Source organism: Cynoglossus semilaevis, chromosome 8, assembly GCF_000523025.1.
Source record: "Cynoglossus semilaevis isolate Cse_v1.0 chromosome 8, Cse_v1.0, whole genome shotgun sequence".
NCBI classification, from domain to species: Eukaryota; Metazoa; Chordata; class Actinopteri; order Pleuronectiformes; family Cynoglossidae; genus Cynoglossus; species Cynoglossus semilaevis.
In genome coordinates, this window is record NC_024314.1 from 12,104,549 (window position 1) to 12,130,857 (window position 26,309).

General features: G+C 40.1%; 1 protein-coding gene across 1 annotated transcript; it reads left to right on the forward strand.

Annotated features, from left to right (window-relative positions):
• The first annotated feature begins 405 nt into the window (after positions 1-405).
• On the forward strand, positions 406-25,835 carry antxr1c (ANTXR cell adhesion molecule 1c). Its single transcript, XM_008314805.3, has 18 exons — positions 406-992; positions 10,930-11,001; positions 11,653-11,724; positions 12,078-12,159; positions 12,406-12,436; positions 12,522-12,595; positions 12,696-12,764; positions 13,289-13,369; positions 13,570-13,630; positions 13,865-13,963; positions 14,109-14,178; positions 18,170-18,248; positions 20,390-20,485; positions 20,619-20,657; positions 20,782-20,880; positions 20,997-21,164; positions 22,546-22,626; positions 25,179-25,835. The coding sequence occupies exons 1-18, from the start codon at positions 856-858 to the stop codon at positions 25,464-25,466; spliced, it is 1,698 nt and encodes a 565-aa protein (XP_008313027.1). The 5' UTR covers positions 406-855; the 3' UTR covers positions 25,467-25,835.
• The last annotated feature ends 474 nt before the right edge of the window (positions 25,836-26,309 follow it).

Below are 26,309 nucleotides of genomic sequence, written 5' to 3' on the forward strand. Positions count from 1 at the left end.
CTTTTACTCAATTTAAAACTGAATATATTTATAACAATGTATATATATATATATACTTAGTTATCAAGCGGGTTGATAACTAACTACAAACTGCTTTACTATCAATATTCAGGGAAAAGTACTTTATGTTCGACTTATTTCAACATTTTGCTTTATTCCAATATGATTTCAGATCATGTAATCCTCCTATTGCAAATGACTTCTGAACACATTACATCAATACATTACGTTTCATATTTGTCTCATATTTTATACACATATCCAAAATTAAATATGTTCCCTATCATCTTCTGTGGCATGCTCCACACCAACAGAGCTGATTGTGCTGCACCACCCAAATTGAAACCAACTTCAGTGCTGTGTTCTGACCCCGCCTCAAAATGAAATCTGACACCTGGACCATTTCATCCAAGTCTGTGTGCTGGGATCTCAGATCCTTCTGCTCCAACTCTGCGCTGTGCTCAACCCTACTCTCATTTGTTCTGTTCTGACTAAAAACACTGCTGACACTGACAGGAAAACTTTCAGATTTTTTTTCTTTTTCTAAAACAACCCTCTAAAACTCCCAATTTTATCCCAGTTTGAAGCTCATCTGGATTTGTTTTTGGAGAGTTTGCAGCCGTACGTGGATCCTGATCCATTCTGACTTTTGTTTTTAATCTTGACAGGGATGAGAGTGGTACTGTTTGTAAACTGACCACAGAACAGAAGAGACCTGTGAGCGCCATCTACATCCTCTCCTTTGTCTCTATTGTTAATGTATTTTTTCTCTGGGATGTAAGGAGGCAAGTCTTCCACCTTTTCCCCGTATTTCGATCTACAAAGGAAGGTTCTGGAGAACTTTTTTTGTTAAAGATGCGTCTTTTTCTGCTTCTGTTGGGATTATTTTTGCTCTCTTCTTCGTCTACAAGAGCTGAGCCGGAGCTGCAGGAGGATGAGGAAGAGGAAAGTTCCTGCCAAGGCGCCTTTGACCTCTACTTTGTGCTGGACAAGTAAGTGAATGCAATTTAGACAATACTGCATATATTGAAATATGTTGTACTAGAGTACTTTCACTACGTTATTTATGAGTCTGTTTTGTAAAAAAAAGTCAAAACATGTTGGTTTGTGTCATATGCTATTGCTGCTAAACATATTGCCCTACGCCTCAGCTATTACTGAGTTAAAATGCAGTCCAGAAATCCACAAATAATAGCAGAAACAGCTAGAGGTTAGCTTAGAAATTGAGCTTTAAGTTATCATTTTAAATAAAAGATGATTCAACAGTTTAGTAGGTGAATATGTAGCTGACACAGCTGAGATCAAGTTTTGACCAATGCAGTAGCTAATGGTTACCTGCAAGAAATTTAAAACATTGCCAGAAAATGTTTAAAATTAAGTGATATAAATTAAAATAAAAAAAAGCCTAAAGCTAACCCAGAACAGCACAAACAAGTCCAACCTGTCAAAAGTGAGCTTAAAAAAGTTTGATTAAATAATTTAAACTTAGCCAAGAACAAAAGTAATGCGAACAAGGCTGAAGGAGCAGGTAAAAATATACAAATAAATAAGAAAAGATAAGAGATAAATAAGATACGTTTTTGCATGGCAACAATTACCACAAATAAAGTTAGCAAATGCCAAAGAACAATTATTAGCTTGTACTTCAATGAAAAGTTCAGACTCATATCTGGGAGTACTTTTCCTCAAGTTATTTCATAGAGATGTTTGCAAACATCTAATTTTCCACACAAGAAGGAAACACTATCTGGGAAACAGCTTCTAATATGGACTGCAAGAATGATGACATCATTACGCCTGACCCTCAGATCTCAGTCTGCTGATTCAGCAGAAACTGAAGCAGCAGTTGTATGGACTCTACAGAACCAAAAAACCCACAAACTCTTTTGTCATCCCTGAAGCTTTCCAAGGAAGTGAACTTGGAAAGAAAAAAAGAGTTTTGTTTTTTTCTTCCTTCGTCTCTGGCTCTTTCTAAGTGACCACTCACCGTTGGCTCTCTCATTTCCACTCCCTGTTTCGCCCACACTGGAAAAATGCTGCGGTTAAGTGACATCTTAGTTCTGGACTGGACTCAGGGAAGAAAATAAAGATGTCAGAGAAATGTCCAGGGTGATGTCTTTTATAGTTTTATCTACAGTAAAGTTTGGTCAGTGTCATGTGATGACACAGGAGAATTGTTAAATTACCGTTACGTTGCATTGGCTGCTTTTCATTTGTGTGTTTTTTTTTAACACTGATGCTGCAAAATGCCAGGAACAGGGAGGAGAAACAAGGAAGGACAGGAAGTAGGAACATTTATGGAAAATCTGGTCCTAATTTGGACGTGTAAAAATGTTGTGCACAGCACCTTTAGAGGTTTCTGTGGTTTGATGAGGACTTTTATGAAGATGAAATCACTAATGGTTGCCTCAGTAAAAGCAGCTGCAGAGTGACCAGTATGAGGAGCCTCAGTGGTTACAATCCTGCTGCAGAACAACTTCAGACCTTTTTTCTTTAAGTCACGAGCCGGAAAGGAACACATGGCACGACTGCGGCCCAGATGTGAAATCTTGTTTTCTTTCGTGCCAAACTGTAAACACAGACACATGCTGTTTTTTTCAATTTTTTCATTTGTGTTTTTTATCAACGTCAGATGCTATTGTTTATGTCAGGCCCCCTGTGTCCTGGTGTACACTATGGAAGCAGCTAACGAGCTTCAGATATCACTATAGGACTTCAGAGAAGAGGAAGCTCATTAGGAGACCAATGTCACCTCCTGCAGACGTCTCTCAGTCTCACCCCTCAGGCCTCAGCTGATTACTTTAAACAAGATCTGTTTCTGATTGGGTTTGACTCCATGAGAGATGTGCTATAAAAGTGAGACTCAAACAAGTCCTTTTAGGGGCAGGTAATAGTTTGACAGTGATCAAAAAAGTTCAAGGTCGGTGTATATTTGTACTTTACTTGATTTTTTTTTCATTATGAATTCATCCATCCATCCATCCATCAGCCTACAGCGCCAAACAATGTATCCATCTGTCCACCAACACACCATCCAGCCATCAACCTTATTATCCACTCTTCTATCCACCTATCCAACTATCCACACACCGACAAACCCACCCACCCAAACCACTTTTATCCATGCACTTACCCAAACGCCCATCCACCAAGCCACCACACCACTGTTGCATCCATCCACCCATACCAAAAATCCAACCAAATATCCATCCATCCATCCATTAGTCAACCTATCCGTCCACCATCCATCTGTTCAACGTCTCTGCCTCTAGCTGATGGGACAAAAAAGCCTGTCATCAGTTTTACAGTAATGACTGAAGACCAACTGCCGAACTGGCCTCATAAAAATGACTCTGAAGGCTCTCAGCTCCAACTCAGTCAGATGATGTCACACCATGTCTCTGACATGTTGGACAGAACCGCGTGAGACATGCAGGCTGCAGTCTGAAGCCTATAGAGACTGTAATGACTGCACATTCTGAGTTTGCCAATGTAAATACGGGACATCTGGTTTGGAAAGTTTTGGACATAGAAAATCACATAAGCTACAGTGAATGTGATATAGGCATACGTTACAGCAAGGTATTTCCATTGGACGCTGTCAGAGAGACATGGCAACCAAAACTTTCTTCTTTGGCTAGGAGAAACTTTAAATCCTTATTTAATTTAATGACACCCAAAGTTAATTCCCTGTCATCACTATTCCGTACAGATAACCTGACGTGAAATGTCGGATTCCTGTTATTTAAATGCTTCTTCTGCACAATGACCTTGTATAAGGACAAAGAGTCTAGAAGTGAGGATTTGTCAGGAGACTTCAGGACCCAGACAGGGAGCAGAAATGTTATTTATAGTGTTAATTCCCCACACAATCACAACACAGAATCGACAGAGACGTCAAACCATAATCTCCCCCAGGGCACTAAAACTACTAGACTACTTTTTTGTTTACCAACCAATAGATTAGTTAACTGGTACAAACAATCTACTGTAAATACAACTCTCTGGATACAGTCAAGACATCAAAGATTATGAGCCTCCAAAGAAGGAGTTGATCGTGCTGACAAAGAGGACATTTTGTTACTCTTTTACTGTTTTTATATCAGTGTCAGAGTCTGCACTGCTGCTTATGGCCACATCTGCATGTAGAGCATATAAAAGAAGGTGGGATGCTGCCAGAGAACCAGTTTGGATTGGCTCTGGTTCATGGGGAAGAGAGAATGATTTAGCTCATATGTAGGTCAAATCTCTTCATTCCTCTTTTTTGTTCTCCTGGTGTCGCTCGACTGTGGTCTGTTTCCACCGACTCTTTCCAGTTGTTTTTCTTATTTCCAGCAGACACGTTACCTCATCAAATTAAAACACTTTTCTGGCTTTCTCTTAAAAATGACTGCAGCGTCATTGTTTCCTGAGCTTAGCCAGTGGTTTTCTATCATATAGAAACTGAAAGAAGAACAGAAAAAGAACAGAAAAAGAACAGAAAAGAACAGAAAAACACCTGGAGCAGGTGTTTTTCTGTTTATTGATTTTTTATTTTTTTTCAGAGATTAACCCAAGATGTTTTGTAAAAGTATCCTGCTACTAGTGCTGCTACTTTTTTATGTCTTTTTGACTCTATTCCAAATCAAACATGGGGTAAAGTCAAAAGATTCATTACATAGTCAACTATAAGATGTTCAGATGAAATCTAAAGGAGAAAAACCGACACATCTTTCCTAAAGAGCTCTTCTCTTCTTATTTTCCAAATATTTCCTCTTGGTTTTGGAACACATGAGCAGCATCGGCTCAAAAGTCCTCCCAGTTAAACTCTGCTCGCTGCAGCTTCGGTAAAAGTAGGTTAGTGGTTTAAAACAAACACATCCTTGTGCCCAGTCAGTTGAATTGGAGCTGTGTGATTGGTTACTGCAGCCTGGCAGACCGACTCCTCACAGCAAAACTGGGATTTTTCCTACTTTAACACCTTGAACCGTGAGAATGGAGCTGCTAAACCATCAAGACTGCACAGCCTTTTTCCCACATGTCGTCATCCTTTGTCCTCTAGGACAGTCATGTTTGTCTGGGAGTGGAGAGTGGACATATGGTGGAGACATTAAAGGAAGAAAACACTTAGACAACAATTTCCAGAGACTAAAAATGGCAGCTAGATTTGTTTTGGACATATCTCTTCAGCCAGTTCCCTAAATTGGTCCCCACTGACCCCAGTGCACTGTGGGTCTTCAGTGTACAGGCGGACAGAATGTACACAATATCTTAAGTTAGAATATGTAGAATAATAACCTGGGTGACAAAACAACCCCTTAGGAGGTCAAGGTTTGACAAATAAGTGTCCAATTTATGAACACGTGTGAACGTGGCCTGGGTCAGATTTGAAAAAAGAAAAAATGGATCTGAGTTGGTTACGTGACTAAAGAAAATCAGATGTGCGTCATGTATGAGTAAAAACTTGGTGCCTGCAGTGTGAACCTAGCCCAGCAGAACGTTCAGGTGATTTACACAAAGCACACTACAACAAAGCTGTGAAGTCCTGACTTGGTCAGTGTACACGAAGCACACATAGCTTTTAAAACCAAAAAATGATCAAATCCTCCAAAGGAGGGTTTTTGATTGACTTGTTTTCCTCGTCCTCATCCAGCTGTTATTTTTCCTCCTCTGCCTCCCTGTCTGTTAAAAACACACTCACCACCAGCCACCTCCTCTCCTGCAAACCTGCCCAGTCAGCAGAAAGCTACATTATTAACAATGAGTCAAGATGTTTTGATTTGGCGGTCTCTGCCTCCAGTGGACAGTTGAGAGATTTCCTGCCTGCTCTTCATGTGAAGTCTGTTCAGCGTCTTAGAATATAAACATGGAGCGTAGCCATTTGAAAACAATACAATCACTGCACCGAGACAAAGATCAATGAAGAAAACTACTGCAAAACTACAAGGTGACTTCATTAAATGCACCCTGTACATTTCTCTTCTCTGTGGCCGTTAAACAAACTCTTCTGCCACATTCTGGGCTGGCTGGAGTGTTTGAATCATCTTTTTTTTAAGAATTCAGCTCAGTCCAGCATCATTTCCAGGTTGCATCTTTACTGCAACTGAAGCCTTTTTTAGCATTTTTCTTTTCTTTGGTTTCAGCCGTTTCTTTTTTGTTTTTTGAATGCTTTAAAAATCTGGCAAACAGCTGTATACTCGGACCACATTTGGCAACACAGGCCCATCGATGGTAATGGTGTGATTGATGCTGTGGAATCAGTTTAAAATGAAGTGAACAAACCGCAGAGTGATTTCATCAGTCATTGACTCCTTGTTTTGGTTTTTCTTGCTGGTGTTGAGCGAGGGGCTGTTGCTGACGGGTCTGCCAGCAGAAGGAGACTGAAGCAGGTCAAAGGAATAAAAGATTGGCTTCGGGGAGTTGATGTTTTTACATCTAATCAGAACCGTGTTTCCTCTGGCAGACCAGTCATCAACAGAGCCAAGATATTTTTCACATCATTTGACTGCTGCTCAGCAGAATTTTATTGTTGCTGTTCTGCAGCTCTTTGTCTTAATTCTATCCTCCTTTGTTTTATTCACTCACCGGTAAAAATGAAAGGAATTCACACATCCTAAAGATTCAGATTAACACATACACAGACTTTTAGGTGGAAGATAATTTACAGCTTATGACCCCGAAATCATTCAGCTTGTAAAATACTTGTTATCTTTTAGCAAGTCAGCCAATACTTCACCAAGTATTTAAGAAGCTTTAAGAAGCTTAACTGTCAAGTTGTAAACATTTTTAACAAGAACTATATTTAGGTATTTTCACATATATTCAATTGTATCATTTTGATAACACCAACAATAATTTAGATTCATGTTAATTAAACAGATTCAATTTAAACTGCTGGTGAGTCTAGAAAGCATTCACCTCTGATGAACTCAACTTTCTCCAGACCTCCATCAATCGGTCTCAGCTCAGTCTGTCAAATTTAGATCAAAGCCCAACGGAGGAGGGAGAAGAAAATTGAATCATCAAGAATCACAGAATGAAACAACCCACTTCCTTTCCCTGTGGTGTTTGTACAGGTGAGCAAAACTGCTAGCTAGTCCTCAGTCCCACAACTGGAGCCCACCTCAGACAACCCCAGTGTGGTCCAACACAAACAAGAAGCATTGTGGTTCAGAAACAAAGATAATCAGAGAGAAAAACCAAAATGATGTGGGCATCTGGCACGTTTACCCCCGTGTTAAATAAACAGCTTATAAAGATCCCTGTAGGAACAGCCCTCTCCTTTTTTTCTAACTCTTCTGTAGTTGTTGTGTTAGAACACATTTCAATCCTAGTCTGAATATTTCTGTTGACGCTGAACATTTTTTGGACATGAAGCAAAACAACAGTTACCTCAATTTCTTTTTCTTTCTTTATTTGTGGGAGGACTTTTTGTTTGTCTTCTAAGGTCTTGCACCCTTCCACGGGAATGTCAACCCTTGATGTGGGAGGAGACGCTACGTCCCTTCTATGAAAATAACAGCATCAAACATAAACTCATGTGACCTGCGTTTGTTTCAGTCCAAACAAGATGACAGAAAAACAGATTCTTCCATAACGTGTTTTTGTGGAAGTCATACTGTAGTTGGCCAAGACATTAACCCTAACCCTTCTGGATCCCTGGCAGCTGTGGTGGACAAATGGAATATTAATTTTCTACATGCTTCCTGTGCAGCGGCTCACTTTTTTCAGAGCAATCAGTCTGTTTATTTATTTTGGAAGTTTGGCTACGAGTCTTTTAAGGACAGAAAAGTAGGTCGACAGGGATGAAGGATACACTGCGTGGCCCATTTGAACCTGTTTTTCAGCAATAAAAATTAGTTCTGAATACAGAACTAATTTTTCCAATGCTAATACAGACACAACTCTGACACGTTTGGTTCCTTAAAAACATTTTGAGCCAGTAAATCAGGCATGGCCAACCTGCGGCACGGGAGCCACAAGCCACTTGTGTTTTTTGTTTTTTTTTATGCTATGTGAATCTCATGCCGATGGGCGTTGACGCAAATCTATTAGGGAAAACCCAAATTGCACAGATGAAAAGATGTACACAGTAAGTTTTAAAAGAATGGGAGAGTTTTATTTAATTTTGTGTTAAAGGGATGAGGCAGTTCACATGTGCCCATGTATTTCATGTGGTTCTTTGCAGTAACACAGTAAACACTGTGACTCTTGTCCTCTTGACTGGTTGGCCACATCTGCAGTAAATAAATGAGTCCAGAACTTATCAAGTCTTTGTGTGATTGGTCGATTGATCTAAACCGTATGCTAACAAAAGGGACTTTAAAGATTTTTAGTGGTTCCACAGTGTTATCAAACCTAATTACACATGTAAGGGACAGTGCACAGTTTTCGGCCATAACTCACTAGCTTTAGTGCTTACAAACACCAGTACTGGTGTAGCCATCGTAATATCGCCCCTTAACCCCTTTTGACTAAATACCCCTCGACAAAGGCCAGATGTGGTTGAGTTTGAACTTTAGTTTGCTCTAAGTCCAGTAAAAAAACATATCTTTACACAGATCCAAGGTTTGGTTTGGCAGGATATGAAAACCTTGAATGACTTGGGCATCACAGAGAAAGTCCCCCTGAAATCCCTTGGCTGTGTTCAAACCCCATCCAAGCATGACCAGATAATTACCCCTGAACAGCAGAGCAATAACACAAAAACACCACAGGGTAACTGACACTGGGACGCTCAGTTAAAGACAAACAACATTAGTCACAATTCGTTTGGTTCTTACTTTCCAAACTGACTTCACCAGTGCAGTCTCTGCTGAATTCTGACTTTCAAACAACTCAAAAACAAACCAGACTGTACCGTGAATATCTACTGCAGAGCTACATGGTGTTTTCTTACAAAGCCTTTTTATTTACTACAGAGCCCTTCAGTTTTAACTTAAATACTTACTTATTACTTAACCATCGCTTAAGATTAAAAAACTATTCCAACTACATTAGGAGCCAAACTTTTTGCACAGCTGCTGTAACACTTTCTGTTTTCTCATCATGGCTGTTCCCTTTACTCTCTTTTGCTACCTTTTAGCCAACTTTTTCTTTACTGTAACCAGCTTTCTTTCATTTGACATGTCATAACCAAACATATTTGAAGAAGAATTCACACTCAGGTATTCCAAGGGGGTTTTGTTGAAAAAATCCTGCTAATCCCTGACCCTGACAGCAAGGGGTAGAAAACCAGCAGACACGTAATTCTCTCCTCACTTTGTTGAGTCAGGACATGGCCAGGAGCCATGGTTTGGTTTTACAGTACTTTTAATTTATTCACAGTTAACTTAACTTAGTCACATTCTTCACTATGAAACCTGGTAAGGTTTTGGAAGACTAGTGAATTCCACCTCCAAATGTCCTTGTACTAAACTTCCTCAGCCTCCAGATAGACACAAGTTAGAAATATCTCTAAAATAGCAGGAATAGCTTTTATGTAGTCCTGGAATAGCTTTAAAATGGAGTGTCAATAACCAAAGGTCGCCCAAAGGCATGCATAACATGACCGTCGATCTTCCTGCCCTTCTCTGACCTTCCTGGAATAACATCCCCACCTCAATCCTGGCTGGTGGACATGTGTCCAATATGGTTACATCAGTCTGTTAGCACCAGGACCAGCATTCACTCATCCCTGTCACTTTACTCTGAGTAATCCTGCTCTTTCAAACAGGAATCTAGTCTCTAACCACAACCACTTAGCTCATTTCCCATGTGTCACTTCTCTCTGTGACTCGTTTATTTCCTCAGAGGTTTGACCTCTGGGACCCAAAGCTTTACCTCTTTAATAGAAAGGCTACAAACACAACCTGGCCCAGAGGAAATCAAAGCAAGTCCACTGGGATTTTGTCTTCCTTTTTATGGGTCTGTCCCTGGAGAGAGCAGGGCCTGTTTCCTGTCTCTTGAGAGCCACATCCAGATCCACAGGTGGAGAGGGGTGCTACAAAAACACTTGAAGCTGTTTTCATGTCACCAGAGACCACTGCAGACTGTTATTTTTATTTTATTTTTTGCTATTTGTTGGAAAACACAATGTAATTAACCTGTGGTCATAAGCAGGGATACTGTCTGCATTTTCTCTTTTTGTCAAAAGTACATAAAACACACCCTGCGGTTATGAATACTTATGAATAATTATTATACTGAAGCATAATCAGCGTACTACAGACCCAGTAGGTGGCAGTAATGTAGCTCGTAGCTGCAGAGTGAATTCTAAACTCCTAAAAATAAAGCTAGTATAGCCTAGCCTCGATAAAGACTAAATAAATCTCCTGTTTTGTGGCAGAAGGGGGCGTGAAGTGGAGGTGTCACATATACATTTATGATTTGGTGTAAATTTGAATTTTAAATTAATTTGGAACTTTCCTGTGCAATGACATTATTTAATTCCATACGTCATATTAACAGAAATGCAGTACTATATCAATTAAAAAACCACCTTGTAATGACTTGTAATGAAACATTTAACAAACATGTCAAGGCTTTCTTGGATGGTAAACATGCTGTTTGTAGACTGTTCAAAACCACATTGAATCACCGATTGCCTTAAAGTGAATAATGTTCGGAACTGTCACAGATAATTGAGATAAATACTGAATTTTCTACAAAAAACAATCTCACAGGTCCATGATGTATTAGGTTATTCGTTTTACCTCCTGTCTTTTTTGGCTCGACACACTGATTTCTTTCCAACATGTTGAATAGATTAAGCTGTGGAAATCATTTGTAACACACAGATATATACTGTAAATAATGTTTTACATCTACTGTGTGAAACCTGCCGACACTGCTCACCCAACACTCTATTCTATTCTGCATCCTTTCTAATGCTGTTAGAGGAGATTCTGGAGTTGACATACATGCATGTCTGAAAAATGTTGATACAAATATCTTCCGTCTTTGTTTCAGGTCTGGCAGCGTGAAGCATCACTGGGAGGAAATCTATTACTTTGTGGAAAACCTAGCAGAGAAATTTAAGAGGTGAGAAAATCTAAATCACTCCAGGCAACATTCCAGCATCTGTCCTTCAGCCTGTTTGTCCCAATTATGCAACATCAGCAGCAGGTGTCCAGCAGTTCAGTCACAAACATCAACAACACACACACACACACACACACACACACCAACCAACCAACCACCTCAAAGGTTCAGTTTGACGCAAAATAACCAGAAATGTTTAAACAGAACAAACCTGCAATAAATCAGTTCCGACCCTTCAACAACATTTAACTATTTCTTTCCAAGAAAGAACATCAGCCGTAAACAAAGTCCCAGAGTCTGAGGGATTGAACCGAATCATCCACACCGTTTTTGGGGGGGTTGTTTTTTTTTACAGTGAAGCTCAATAAAGGCTTAAAGTTAGAGCTATGATTTATTTTTTTGTTTTTTGTGTAAAACTAAAACTGTTTTGTTTTCTAAGAATTCCTGGAAACGATTATTACCCTTATTAAGTAGAAATTGGAGTCAGATGGTGTGAGAAATGTGCAGTAAGTTGGAGACAAACCAGCAACCAGCTGCTGCCAGAGGCTGTTGTGAAAGTTTGATTTCACACATGAGCAGCTGTGACGTCTTTACACTTGACGACATGTCAGGACGGTTTGATTTGACTTTTCTCTCTGTCTTTTATTCCAGTCCAATGTTGAGGATGTCCTTCATCACCTTCTCCTCCAGGGCTTTTATCATCATGAAGCTGACAGAAAACAGGTCAGTACTGTTGTGAAGGTTACACTCATGTGGCATGATGTCATTGATGGGAACTTTTTTTTTTCATCTTTCAGCTAGTTATGTTTGTATGTATTTCAGATTCACTTTTTAAAGTTATTTTTAGTTTTCTGTCTCAGTTTTTGGCTTTCTGTTATAGTATAATACCAGAATTACTAACATACTGTAGGTTTATATATATATATATATATATATAGCCTAGAGCTATCCAAATTTGTCACGACTGGTTAACACTTATCTACAACCAGAACCATAAAATCATTAGAATATAGTTTTTATATCATTTCATTAATTTAGTAAAAACTAAAATAATCTCTCTCTCTCTCTTCCTGCAGGAAAGAAATCAGGAAAGGGTTAAATGCACTTCAAAAAGAGATTCCAGGAGGAGACACGTTCATGCACCTCGGACTACAGATGGTAAAGCACTTGTTGTGTTTGTGCAACATTCACTTACAACTAAAGCTGAGTTTATTTCATTCATCTGAATGTAAAACATATTATTTGACTTACTTTGTGTATTTCAAAATCATACAGGCCAGGTATACAATAGTCAATTTTGTTACTATTAGTTTGGGGTGATTTTTAATTTTATTTTCATGTTCAAATTTTGTTTTTAAATATGAAATAATTAAATAATATTAACTTGACTTTACCATTTCTTAGGCCAACGAGCAGATTCTCAAGGAAAACTTTGGTACGCATCACAATCATTCTTGCATTTTTTTTTTTTGTGACCCTTAATATATTTTTCCTGATTATTTTAAATTGTTATTTTCCAGGCACAGCCAGTGTGATAATTGCACTGACAGATGGAGAACTGCAGGAGCATCAGCTCACTTCTGCACAGCAGGAGGTTCTGATTTTTTTTTTACCATTTTGCAATTCTTTTTCTCCAAAAGCAGGAAAAGTGTGATATATATATATTTGCTAATATTTATGAATTCCCACAACAGGCAGAAAAAGCCAGATCTTTGGGAGCCATCGTCTACTGTGTTGGCGTCAAAGACTTCAATGAGACACAGGTGAGAAAATAATGTTACTTTTTTTTACACTATAAAAATCTAAAAGTCAGACTTAGAGTCACACGGCTTGTCCTCAGGAATTCTGCAGTCTTGTCCACTGCTGGGACTCCCATGGGAATGAAGTGTTAATCAACTTCAACTTTTCTTTAGTGACCTGGGGACTCAGACCTTAACACTGAGAACTAGACTGCAGGACGGTAACAAACTGGAGCACTCAGATCAAGAAGAATTCACTTGAACTGAAACTGAACCAGACTTTGGAGACTCCCTTTAGACCTCAACTCAACTAAACCAGCTCAGTATCTGACTGTAGATTATTAATGTAAACAGGACGTGACTCCCACACTCACAGCTCTTGTATATATAAGACTCATTTAAAACAAATTTGTTTGTTAATATCAAACAACATCCAGAGAACGGAATGTTGGAACGGCATGTTGGAGAGGTTCAACCACACTGAAAATATGTCTATTTTCCCCATGATGCTAACACTTAGCTGCCTGCACTGTTTTTATTCCTAAAAGTTGGCCACCATTGCCGACACCATTGAGCACGTGTTTCCTGTCCTGGGAGGTTTCCACGCCCTCAGAGGAGTCATCGACTCGGTAAAATCAACATTTTTTTAAATCCTTGTACGATTCTTTTGTGAACTTGTCACCAACGTATTATAATTAATTAAATAAATAAGCGCTTGATTTGTTTGTGTTCATAGCGTTGCTAGATTTGAAGGTACATTTGATTTTGAGGCACTCGTTTTTGGTCAACTTTTGACACTTTTGACACACGATTTATCATTTTTCCTCAGATCATCAAGAAATCCTGTATTGAAATTTTGGCAGCCGAGCCCTCAAGTGTGTGTGCAGGAGGTGAGCACACACACACGGACATCACACACACTTGACATTTGACTCCTTGTATTGCATACGTTGGCCAAATCTTTACCTCTCTTTTTTACACTAATTCTACACTAACACTAATTCTAATCCTAACTTCAAACTGAATCTTAAAAACAACTTCAAAACAGCATCTCAGACAGTTGAGAGCAGCCAAATGTCCCCACAAGGACGAAGACTATAACATGCTATATTCTGTGTATCCAGAGTCGTTTCAAGTTGTGGTGAGAGGCAACGGTTTTCTCCACGCCAGGAACATCAAGCAGGTTCTGTGTAGCTTCAAGATCAACGACACCATCACCATCAGTGAGTTCATCCACACTCTCATCTTCAATAACTTAGCATTTAAATAAGGAGTAGGTGATAGTAATGTTAGTATGAAAAAATGATTTTGTCCAGTGAGCGTCTTTGGACAACTGTGAATCATCAGAATGCTGTCTTTGTTTGGTAGATGAAAAACCAGCCGGAGTAGAAGACACATTTCTGCTGTGTCCAGCTCCCGTCATCGATGAAGTGGGAAAGTAAGTTCCTCAGACTTAGTCAGAATCTGTGTTCAATCAACTTTACTGGTGAGATGTGTCCAGGAGGCAACTGACATAGGATAAAAGATAGCTATAGGTTAGCATTAATCGTCTAATAGCTTGAGTTAGCAAAAGGAGACAGTACAAACTCCCAAAGCATACCAGAGCAAGTTAGCCGTAGAGCTAAAGTCCAAACATTTGTTTCAGCCTCGACTGTTCTCCACATGTAGCCTGATCACATTGTCGAACTCAAACCGCAACTAAAAGAACCAGAGCGACACATGCAAACACATGTCCATGCGTACGGGCCTGACATACATTAGCTCCTTATGATCCATGGCCACATTCCTTTTTTCCCGAGCCCAGTATGGCTTAGCAAAATATAGTGTTGTGTGTAGCTGAGCCAGCACATGTCATGATGAAAGAGGAGTCCATGCACTGGTTCTGCTTCTGGTCCTGAATTAGATCAGAACAGCAAAAACAACTGCAGATGATTTACCGCAGAGAAGAAACTACAAATACTTTCAGTATACACATTTAATATACGCCAGAGATGATCATCAGTAAACTGACTGTCTGCCTGAACGTCACATATATATACACATATATAGGCTTTTTTTTTTCCTCAACCGTTTTACCGTAGCTTGCTCAGTAAATAGGGCAGAGATCATTTAAAACATCAAAAGCACTAATCAAGGAGAAACCCAAGGGTTTGCTAATGCTACCTTTGGATTCAATTAGCCTACATGCAATTCAAATTACTGTTAAATACTGGAGGTTTAATTGAATCACGTGCTCGGAAGAGAGCAGAAAGCTGCAGGGTATTAGAGTTTTTTCACTGTGCTTCTGCCTCACACCGTGCTCAAAATAATATATTAATTGCAGTGCAACATAGAAGCCCTTTGGGGTCACAGCTATTATAACAAAACACAGTTTCCACCAAGAACAAAGCAACTAAAGAACAGAATGTCTTATTTAAATGCTGCACAAAGTCAGCAGACTGTGTGTGTTAACTGAAGACCAGCTCCCTTTGGTCTCTACAGTAAAAACGATGACGGCCAATGAGGCTGTGAATCACAACTCCCCACAGTTTTCACGGTGTAACCCTGGCAGCTGACTGTACTTTACTGCACTGCTGTTCTCTGAGCTCCACCACAATCCAACATCAACAAATCCAAAAACCTCTCTGACCTTAAGCCATTATGAGAAGAGAAGAGCAGCGGCCACAGCATGAACGTATGGTTCAGAAGACGGCGTCTGAAGACTGAAGTCTCGTTACCTTTTAAGGACACTTGTAATTATGGTGCAAATTCCTGCATTTCACCCACTCCACAAAAATTATACATCACTTTGAGAGACAATATTTGCACTAGAAGTGTGGTGGGCAGAGGGAGAACTGCAGCAGTGACAGATATAAAGAGTCAACAACACCCTCACCACGTGTGTTCCTTTAACACAACTCTGTAAGTCAGTTCTTCCTGTTAATACTTCATTTTCCACCACTTCTACACGTTCATCCTCCTGATACTGGATTTTGTTTTTCTCTTCATATTTGTTCTTCTCTTCTGATCTCCCTCTTTCATCCTCCTCCTGTCAGTCTGCTGCTTTCTTTTAAACTGTCCAGTTTTGGTTGATCAAAGACTGCACGCGGGGGCTTTCAAGTGTGTGGTCGTGTGTGTGTGTTTGAATGTAGCCTGAGTCTACCCAAAGAAGGAAAAAACATAAATGAGTACGAGGCATATCAAGTTAGGTCAATTCTGGCAGCAAATGTGATAATTTGTGGGATTTCCTGCAGAAACTCAAAGTTTTTCGTTGCTACATCACTGACAAAGTCAATGATTGGGATTTATTTATTTATTTATTTATTTATTTATTTATAAGCATGTGCAAGAGTAAAAGAAAACCCAGTTTTTGTTTCATATCATAAATAATTAAGTGCACAACCGAAACTACGTGAAGAAAATTTCCCATCCTTGCAGTTTTTGGGCAGAAAAAGGTCCCTTTAAGTTAAAACAACAGAAGAATGGCTTTTAAGTCTCTAAAAATTAACTGATGAAACTTAATTTATTTCTAAGTTAAGATATAAAAAGATAAAACTAGAAGGGGTGACTTATCGAGAAGTAGAAGTTAGATAAATGTAGCAACAATGTATAAAAGTTAGCCAAGATGAGGAAACTCTATACCAGAAGAAAAGTTAGTCAGAACAGCAGAAAATACAAGCTTAGCTATAAAAAAAAAATGTTGGTTCAAGTTTGTCTAGGATAGGTTAAAGTCAAAATAGTTTACAATAGTAACATGGTCATGTTCTAAGAAGATTTATAACAAAACAAATGTAGCTTACAAACAGATACAGATTGGTCTCTGGTCGAGGTTTTTAAACCTTGGACGACCACCTAAGACTTGGCCAATTGTGGGTGCATTCGTGTGTCCACGCCATGTGCTGTGTGTCTTTGGCTTCTCCTTTGAAAAGCTTTCTGACTTTGTTCTCTGAAGCAGAAAATTTTCCTCGCCACTAATTTTCCACCACATCCTCACATTCTTTCTCTCCGTCATGTTTTCCCATTTACACCCTCACCCTCCGTCTCGCGCTCTTTTCCTTTAATCATCAGTTCAAATTAATCACATTAATTTGCTGCAGCCAGCTACGCCCACACTGGAATAACTTGTCCAGAATAGAGTTTTTATTATGTTACGTTGTGTTTGTGTGGAGTGAAATTGGCAGGATCAGCTGCAACCAGTTTTAGCAGCGTTTCTATGTGACGACTGAAACGCTGGGATCACACATTTACTCTAACATCAGAGTCCAACTCAACAACCTGATCTGTGAAACCAACCAAAGTCAACTGAACTCATTAACTCTTCTGAGCTCCTGGCAGATCTCAACGAATCCCTCTTTGATTTCTGTAGACCAACTCCTGTTGCTGTTCACCCTCTGAAAGCATCCTTTTAAAACATCCTTTAAATCATATCAGCACAAATCGATCTGTTTTCTACATCTCTAGCCTTAACCCAAACCTTCTGGATCCAATCAGACCTCTTCTTTATCTCTAAGATCATTCAAACCTTTTAAAAGAACACATATGTCATCTCCTGCTCCCTTCTCTCTCTCATTGTGTCTATTCTTCTCTTTTCCTTTTTTTTTTCTTTGGAGCCAGACGTCTCTGTGAGTCAGGGTGCAGGCAGGTTTATCGGTCAGATGGTCTGCTTTCCATCTGCCAGACCTCATTCACCTGGTGTTTCCAACAAACTAGGACAGAAGGGGGGAGGCCGGGGGAAGGGGCAGAACCAAGAGCATGCCTTTCATCCCTTTCATCCACATGTTTTTAAGGGGTTCAACAACAACAGGACGTCACACTAAATTCTCTGGATTGTTTTCCAGCGCTTGCAAGAGGAGGAAGGGAGTCGTGCCATGGACACAAACTGTGTGTCATTATTCCATTCTCTGCAATTAGTTTGGTCTCATGAAAAAATATACAAGTGTATATAAAACACGTAACCTGACCAGCCAGGTTATGAGATGGGCTTTCCCCCCCATCTTTTTCCATTTCGGTTATTTTAAAGAATTGACCTCGAGTGGCCCTGGACCCTGCAGTTTTCCGTCACTAGGTTGTAGGTTCACAACCTACAAACTAGGTTTGTTTTAGTTTCCCTCTGTTTGCAGTTAAATACCAGGGAAGGTCACAAAGACAACCTACAACTTCTAAGTCCATTACTAAAATCTTGGGTCATTTCCAAGAATAGAAAACACTGAAGAGCTGGTACTAAAAAGAGAAAATACTAAAAAAAAAAACTACCAGTCCACTACCAAGAAAATACTGTACTGGACACAGATCCAAACTTGACACAAGACTTGGTCCAAAACAGCAAATACTCCTTATTTAACTTGTTCCTGAATATCATTAAGAAGGTCCAATCAAAAGGGGCCAATCCTTTGACCCAGGGTTGAATCTCACTTCTTTTCTCCACATCTGTGTCTTCTCTTCCACCTCAGGGTGATTTATCTCCAGGTGAGCATGAACGACGGTCTGTCCTTCATCAGCAGCAACGTGCACATCACCACCACAGAGTGTGTAAGTGATAGCGCCCTCTTTTTACAAATTCGTACAATGCAGTTTCAATCATTGAGATTAATGAAAAAATCAAAGACAAGTGCTTTATTATTTTTATTTTTTTTATCAATCTTTAAGATCTTTTAGGTACTTCTGGACTTTAAGCTAATCTGTCACTATTTCAAGGGAAATGTCAACAATGCTCTGCAGGTATTTTAAGTAACACTATTACTACAAGAATATCTTGTAGTAATTTTTTGTTTCAATTTTAGTCAAATTTAGCTTTCATTAGCTAAGTGGTAGAATGTAGAGCAATTTGGCATTGTTTTTTACACAAACGTTTTGTGATTGACATTTTGGCTATTTAAAATACAATTTGCAGATAAATGCTGCCCTCTATTTAAATATTACAAAGAAGGGTCCACTTTTGTTATTTGTTAGCTCCAATAAATCTTCAGAATTATGTCTGGGAAGCTGAAATGGGAGATTTTCTCCTCAGGAAGCCTGTGAAGGCTCTTCTACCACTGCATGTGATTTACATGTAATCTCCGTGCTCTATCTCCACCCCGCTGTTCTAGAAGTATGTAGGTTCGGCCTCTTTATCTCTTTCATCCACACTTTCATAGGTTTTGCTCCTATTTTCCCTTGTTTTTTTGCCAGAGCCAAACCACAGGAGCTGCGTAGCAACGACCCACTCTTAAAAAAAAAAAAAGAACATCTGAACCCCAGAGATCAGAGAACCAAGTTCATGACCATGACACCAGTCAGTGTAAATCTTTTAAAGTCTGCATGTGAGAGTGTAACAGAAGCATCCTGGGCTTTGTGTCTCAGGTGCAGGAGCGTCAGCCTGGAGACACAGGGTGGAGGTTTTTTCTGCCCCACAGATGAAACAAGAGTAATTTAATACAATTTAGAGCCATTTAAATAAAACATGGACTGTATGTAGGGGGATATATGGAGGAGACCCTCAGTGGGTATGGATTCAAATGCAGCCAAAAAAAAGAAAGAAAGAAAAAAGCTCTTTGAAGTCGTTTTCCACCTCGGTCCATTTGACATCACAAACATGAGAACAATTCTCCGCCTCTGTGTTGTGGTCAGTGATATACAGACATGCTATTGCAATTAGCCTGCTCCTCGCCCACTAAACTACAACCATATAGGCTGGAGTCGCAGCAGGATTAAAATGGCACGACAAGTCGTGAACTGCAAAATACCAGAGTCGGCTGCTGCTCTAAACAACACAGAACATCTATAATCTGTAAATCAAGGCTGGAAAAGTCCAATAAAAACTTAAGTCAAAGTGCTGCGTCGAGGGGGTGCAGCCTTTGTAGTCGCCCACTAATTCTCTGCATGTACACAGCAGGGAAGCAACACACACACACACACATAAATACACACGTCATGCTGCTGCTGAAATGATCTGCTAACCATGACCTCCCTGATATTTCCAGCTAAAATATGCTGATTCTGAGAAAGAGTGGGCTCCAGTAGAGGGGGCCTCCTGTGATGGAGCCCACTGATGAGCCCACATAAATCCACCATGTCTTTGGCATGACAGAGAGACAGAGAGAGAGAGAGAGAGAGAGCAGCATAGAGCGAGAGAGAGTCTAACCATATGTGAATCTCATCTGTGGTCTGTAATAAGAACCACGTTGGCCTCAGAGCCGTCTGTTTTTACTGATGGATTCATTCAGAGATTGAGAAAACGATATGGACCAGTGTCATGGAGCAGAGGAACACGAATCTGAACCAATGTCTGTTGGTAACATCTACTACTGCTGTAGTTTCAGAGGAGTAGCTGTGTCAAACTGACCCCACAACAGACACCATTGGTAACATGATTTTGGTGAAAAATATAATACTTTTTCGTATTTTCCATGACAATACATTTGGAATGTAACACAACAGCTGTTACAGAGTAAAGTGCTTTTACCATCACATTAAAAGGCAGCGGACCCCCGCCCATTGTTTTAGAAACACTGATGCACTGATATAACTTAACTTCTTAATTTTGCAGCATGGGTTCAAAAAAGTCCCATCCACAATTATGATTGTCAGCAGTTTCCAGCAGGACTCTCACAGCCAGAGAGTCAACAAAGGTGTGTCAGTTGGAGCTGTACTCTTGATTTGACCAACATCTACACGTTTCTTCTTCCCACCAGTTTGATGGAACCATCCTCCTCATCACCCTGCTGGTTCTCTTCCTCCTGCTGGCTATGCTCTTCATGTGGTGGTTCTGGCCTCTGTGCTGCACAGTGGTAATAAGATCTGACAAAGACATGGAGTGGGGCTGGGGGATACGCATGGAATAGAAATCCAGAAGAGAAGGATCTTGACCAAGTTTGTGGCAGTATTGTCAACAGTAACGTTCTTTTTCTTATTCCATCCCAGGTAATTAAAGAGCCCCCTCCTCCACCTCCTCCTGAGCCTGTAGGTCAACACACACTGGACTAATGACCATTGCAACTAATTCAGTGCAAAATTAACAACAAGCTTAAACTAGACAGCAAACAGGTGAAGAGAGTTTGTGTTCATGTTGATGTTTGTGATTCAGGAGTCAGATGATGAAGATGGGCTGCCCAAGAAGAAGTGGCCCACAGTGGATGCTTCGTATTACGGTGGCCGAGGGATTGGAGGCATCAAGAGAATGGAGGTGAAGTATTTCCTGGTTGATCGATTGGATGAGTCTTTTAATTGAAGTTCATTATTACTGGCCTATTAGAGACCTATGACAGTCGCTGGTTTCAATGTTTTTCCTGGTTTTACTAGGTGCGCTGGGGAGGAAAGGGTTCCACCGAGGAAGGAGCAAAACTGGAGAAGCCTAAAAACGCTGTGGTGAAAATGCCGGAGCAGGAGTACGAACCCTTTGAGCCCAAACCTAAGAAACATCAGAACAAGAAGCCTCCTCAGAGCCGGAAGTGGTACACACCCATCAGGGTAAACAAAGCTCAGTCTCTCTGAGGAGCAGCAGACAATACAGCAGTGTATGGTTAGCAAACCCCACTACCAGAACGTAGCATTGACTGGCTGTGAGGAGGAACTGAGACGCTCCAAAAGGACATGCAAACTTCTTTACTTTCCCTTTTACTTTTTCATACTCCCAGCTTTCCAGAAACTCCAAAATCCTTATTTACACTCTGACCATTTTTGACTCCTTGCCCACTCAGTTTCAAGTAACTGAGGTGGGGAGAAGTTTCCTCAGTGGACAGAGTTTTAACAGGACAGCAGGGAGGAATAAAGAGTGTTCTGACCACGTTTATGTATGAACACAAAGTACAGCAGCTACCAATGCACACACACAAGTGGTATCATTAAACACACACACACACACTGCAGACAGAGTGTCTGACATTATTAGACTTGGCTTCAGTGCTGTTTGTGCTCCAATCAGGCACCAAAACACAGCTCTGTGCTTCAGGCTCGGCCTTGTATACAGTAGCAGTACTGTATTCTGTACACACTGATACCTCAAAAGTAAGAGTGGGTGATTTGTAACACACTGCAGACACTCACTGACTCATACTGAAGTGCCTTTGCATGAACAGAGTCAAAACCACAACAACAGTGATCATACCAACTTGTTCTTAGGACTGTGAAGGCATCACTTCCAATTGACTTTCTTTTTACCTCACCATTATTAGGACAAAAAACAAAAATATTTACATTTTGCATTTCATATTCCTAGAGCCTAGTATAGTTAAACAATAGATTTTTATTAGGTCATATAGCTAAATGTCTACAGAGTTTAAAAGGAACTAAATCAGGAGCTTTTTCTATCATTTGTACACAGATGTTTAATCTCTGAGGTGTTTGAGTCTGTGGTCAAGTTACTCACATGTCAATGGGGAAAAATGTCTCTGTCCCAGTCACTTTGTAGCCCTTACTTCAGCTCCTCTGGCTCTCTATCAAACAACAGCCAGACCACCTTCACTGTTGGTTCTGGTTCTTTTTGTTCCTGTCTCACCAATGTCTTTCACCTAAAAACTAGATTTTCTTGGACTTTTTGGCTCTGGAAATTCACCTTCAGTCACCTGAGGTCCAGCATGTTTTTACATTTCAATGAGGAAAAGAATTAGCACCAGCTGGGTCTGTTAGCTTAGCTCAAACTGCTGTCAAAAGCCACAACCACACCTGCACTTCCTGCTCAGGCTGAAGACTGACCACACCCACCTCCATACTTGTGCATCATGTTACTTTTGATATCTCTCTATTTTAGCCCACGCAAGAAAAAAAATTGTCTGAAGTTGAAGATTTTAAATTGCAGATGGCCAGGTGTTACAAATGTTTTGTTTTTTTTTCTATTCTTGCTTTTGCGCAGGGTAAACTGGATGCCATCTGGGCTCTGTTTCGTCGCGGCTACGACCAGGTTTCTCTGATGAGACCTCAGCCTGGAGATCATGTGAGTAACAACTACTAAAACCTAATCTAAAACAGTTGGCTTTGCCAAGAAGCTACAAGGGAACTTAAAATAACTATTTGGTTTGTCAGACATATTGTGAAATGTGTTCCACTCAGTTGACCTTCACTGCCTCCTCTTGGCCATTATGCCCAGTAAAACCAAACATGACCCATGTGGACCTGGTGTGTGGACTGAAACAGTATCAGATATGTGTAGAGATGTGAACTCACCACCTTCTCACTTCGGTTCTTCTCTGTTTTAATCACCTGCATGGCTCCTGTGCTGGGAACATCTCCACTGTCTCCTGTTCATCCAGTTGAACCATTTTTATTACCACACCTGCTCCAAATTAGGCACTGAAAAAAGCCATAAACAGTGAAATATATTCAGCATGGAGCTCAGAGATGTCTCTGCATTTATGGTCACTAGAGGTGTAAGATACTCAGCTTTTTCTTCTTGGATCACACATGTGGTTTAGTTTCAAGGTTCATAACCGTTATATCTAGAAAGCTGAGATGGGTGTTTGAAAGTTCGCCGAGTTCATCAACTTTTGAATCCCTTGACGGAGGTTCATTTTAAATAAAGATTGGCTAAAAAAGTACATTGCAGCTGTAGCATTATGTAAGCATTACTGATTTTACTGTAACTCTAGGACAGAAAAAGTTTATCAAACTTGTTTAAAGAAAGTGAAAATATACATTCTGGAATGTTTTTGTCATTTAAAAATATCCTATGCTAAATATAGGTAGAGCTAAAAGTTAGCCCAAACTAGGATAGATGAAAGCCCAGTAATCAGGTCCAGCTAAAATAATTAGGTTCTTTCACTTCACTGCATTAGTATATTATATCTCATGTGCAGCTTTATGTTGAGCTGTAATCTATACTACAGTATAGAGTTCATCTTTCATCCACACTCTGTGTCCTGCTGATCCACCTCTTATAGTCAGAGCTTCTAATATCTTTTGCCCTATTAGCAGATTTTTTTTCCAGTGATCTGTTGTAACAGGAATTTCACAGTAGGAGCTGATTTTCCTGGCATCACTGCCAGGTATAAAGGCAGAGTTTGATATACTTTGGTCTCAACCTCAGGCTAATGAAGAAAAACATACTGATGATTACTTTATACAAAGCCAACTTTGCAAGTCAGATAGAAAATGCCTGAAGCCTTCAGCTATGGCTGCATATGTTAAACATTCTTGTGACGTAACGGTGTCACTTTCCTCACTAATGATGTCTGTCGCCTCCTCCAATCAGTTAGCAGTGAGGAGGCGGGGCATTGGTGCAGTCCAGAGGGCAGCACAGTGGTTTATGCTAAAACGTAGCCACTTCAACAGACTTGTGTTTGATTCATCAGACAAACAAAAACAGCTTGAAGCGAACAGAACAACGCACATCAGCAAACACGCTAATCTGATCCAAATGTGTCACCTTTAACTTGGTTTATTTATGACTTTGTAGAGTTGTTTTGTTGAATTTTCTTTTTTTAATACTAGTTTTGTTTTATTTTTAACCTCTCAGCTCTGCCACTTCTTCTCTCAGAAGCTAATTTCACAGTCAGGATGGATGGAATTTGTCCTCTGTGACCGATGTTTTTGACTGGATGCCAAATGTTTTCACAGTATGAGAATACACAGGCGGAGACATTATATTTTCTCCATACGGCCCTGTTTCCTGCACCACCGCGGCCTCAGATCTCAGTGGTACAACTTCTCTGGTTTCTGTAATTTGCATCTGACACGTTAAAGTTCAACATGAGTGTTACAGAGAAGACTGTGGTGGAGGTTTTTCTTAAAACAAAAAGATAATTAGAATGTTTTGGTTTGTGAAGAGGCCAAAAGTTTAGGGAAAGGTCCAAAATTTATGTTTGGTTTGTTGTTATTCTCATTGTCTTCAGTGTTTTGTCCTAAATGCCTCAGTTTGTCATGTATTTTGCATCACAATGGGCCATTCCTAGCATTTCATGTCTATGAAAAGGTCAAATTTAAGAACTTGTGCCATGTTTTAGGGATCAACATTCACATTTATCAGTGTTCATCAGGTAAGAATAAACAATCAAATTTAACACATGGACATGTAGTAAAAGTAGAAGATGTACTTTATAACGTATATCCTGTACTGCATTGTGGGTGACGTCATTTCCTTTTTCCACTCCTTAAAACCAAAGCTGTGTGGCTTGGATCCCTGGTATTATTAGCACATTAGCGTGATCTCATCTCACTGTGGCTGCCAACCAGACGCAGCCTCGGAGAAAGATTTGGAATTCCTCTGCAAATAGGGATTTTTAGGAATGCTAGTAATGAAATATGGTGCACTAAATGCTCATTACGGTGTAAATTAATTTATTTATTCAAGCTGTGAAGGCATCACTAGCTTTACTCCACCTCTGTCAGTTCAGCTTTCCCTGGGTTAACACAGTATGGTCTGTCATGGCTCTGGGTGTAAATCACAATCTGAAGATATGTGACACAAAGTCCGCCACAGAGGGTCAAGAGGTCAGGGAGTGAATTTGGGATTTACTCTTAATCTTTGTGTCTTTTATTGTTTTTCCCTAGGGTCGTTGCATCAACTTCCAGAGAGTAAAGAATGAGTCAGCAGCAGCAGCAGCAGCAGCAGCAGCAGCAGCACACAAAGCTCCACCTCGCACCCCAGCACCTGCACCTGCACCTGCACCTCCAACACCAGACTACCACCCTGCGCCTCGCATGTCCCCGCCTCCTTCTTCTCCCACCTGCGGCAGCCCTCCTGCCAGATCACCTCCAACAGGCCCACCGCCATCTCGTACACCACCTGGGCCTCCCTGTGCACCACCATCACGCCCTCCACCTGGCCTTCGGCTTTGAATCTTATGCCCTACACCCACCCCCATCACACCCACTCTGATACACAGTCTTGAAGGCTGTGGAATTGGCTGCCAAAGATACTCCTGCTATAAACCAAAGATTTTCCATGTCATACTTTGTTCCTATTCTTGTATGGGAGAGAACGTCAAGTTAACAGCTAGCACCAGCTAACACCTAGAATCAATAGATTCAGGTGAAAAATATTTGATCATATATTCAATCAAAATCAATTTCTTTTGTTGACTTTAGTTGCCAGTGATGGTTGAAGTTCTGACTTGGCATTCTCTCCCACACAGAGTGATGGGATGGTTCGGATACTTGTACTTTGTGTTTGGAGGAATTGTTGCTGGACAGCAAAGCATGATGGGACAAGGAGTCTGAAAAAAGAATACTGCAGCGGATGAAATGTTTTTGGGTTTTTTTTCCTTTTCTTTAAACTAACTACTGAGTTGCGCCATTGTTATTGAAAGTCAAGGTGGAAAGAGTAGGTTAGATGAAGTAGTCAACAGCTAGGTCTCTGCAAAGTACCAGGAACTTTTACTGACAGAAATTGGCTTGTTTTTACATTGGCTTCATAACATTTTCATAAATTGTACATAGAAAGTGGTCAGAGGTTTTACAGCTGCAGGTTATGGTGGCAGAGGGAGGTAATGAATAACATGTGTAAACCAGGATAATGTCTCAGTTTTTCTTAAGCAAAGACTCTTTGGGAATCGAAAAACAGATTTCTTTTGTTTAAACCTGATGCTAACTGAACATCTTAATGTTTTTGGCTATAAAAACATGGCTGCATCTTTAATAGTTCTCCATCACTAAGGTTTTTCAAACACTTTGGAATAAGTT

Excerpts from the sequence above, each read along its gene's own strand:
- antxr1c (XM_008314805.3), top strand. The coding sequence starts at position 856 with ATGCGTCTTTTTCTGCTTCTGTTGGGATTATTTTTGCTCTCTTCTTCG. Across the intron at positions 13,964-14,108 it reads CAACGACACCATCACCATCA|ATGAAAAACCAGCCGGAGTA; the intron begins GTGAGTTCATCC and ends TTTGTTTGGTAG. Across the intron at positions 22,627-25,178 it reads GACCTCAGCCTGGAGATCAT|GGTCGTTGCATCAACTTCCA; the intron begins GTGAGTAACAAC and ends GTTTTTCCCTAG.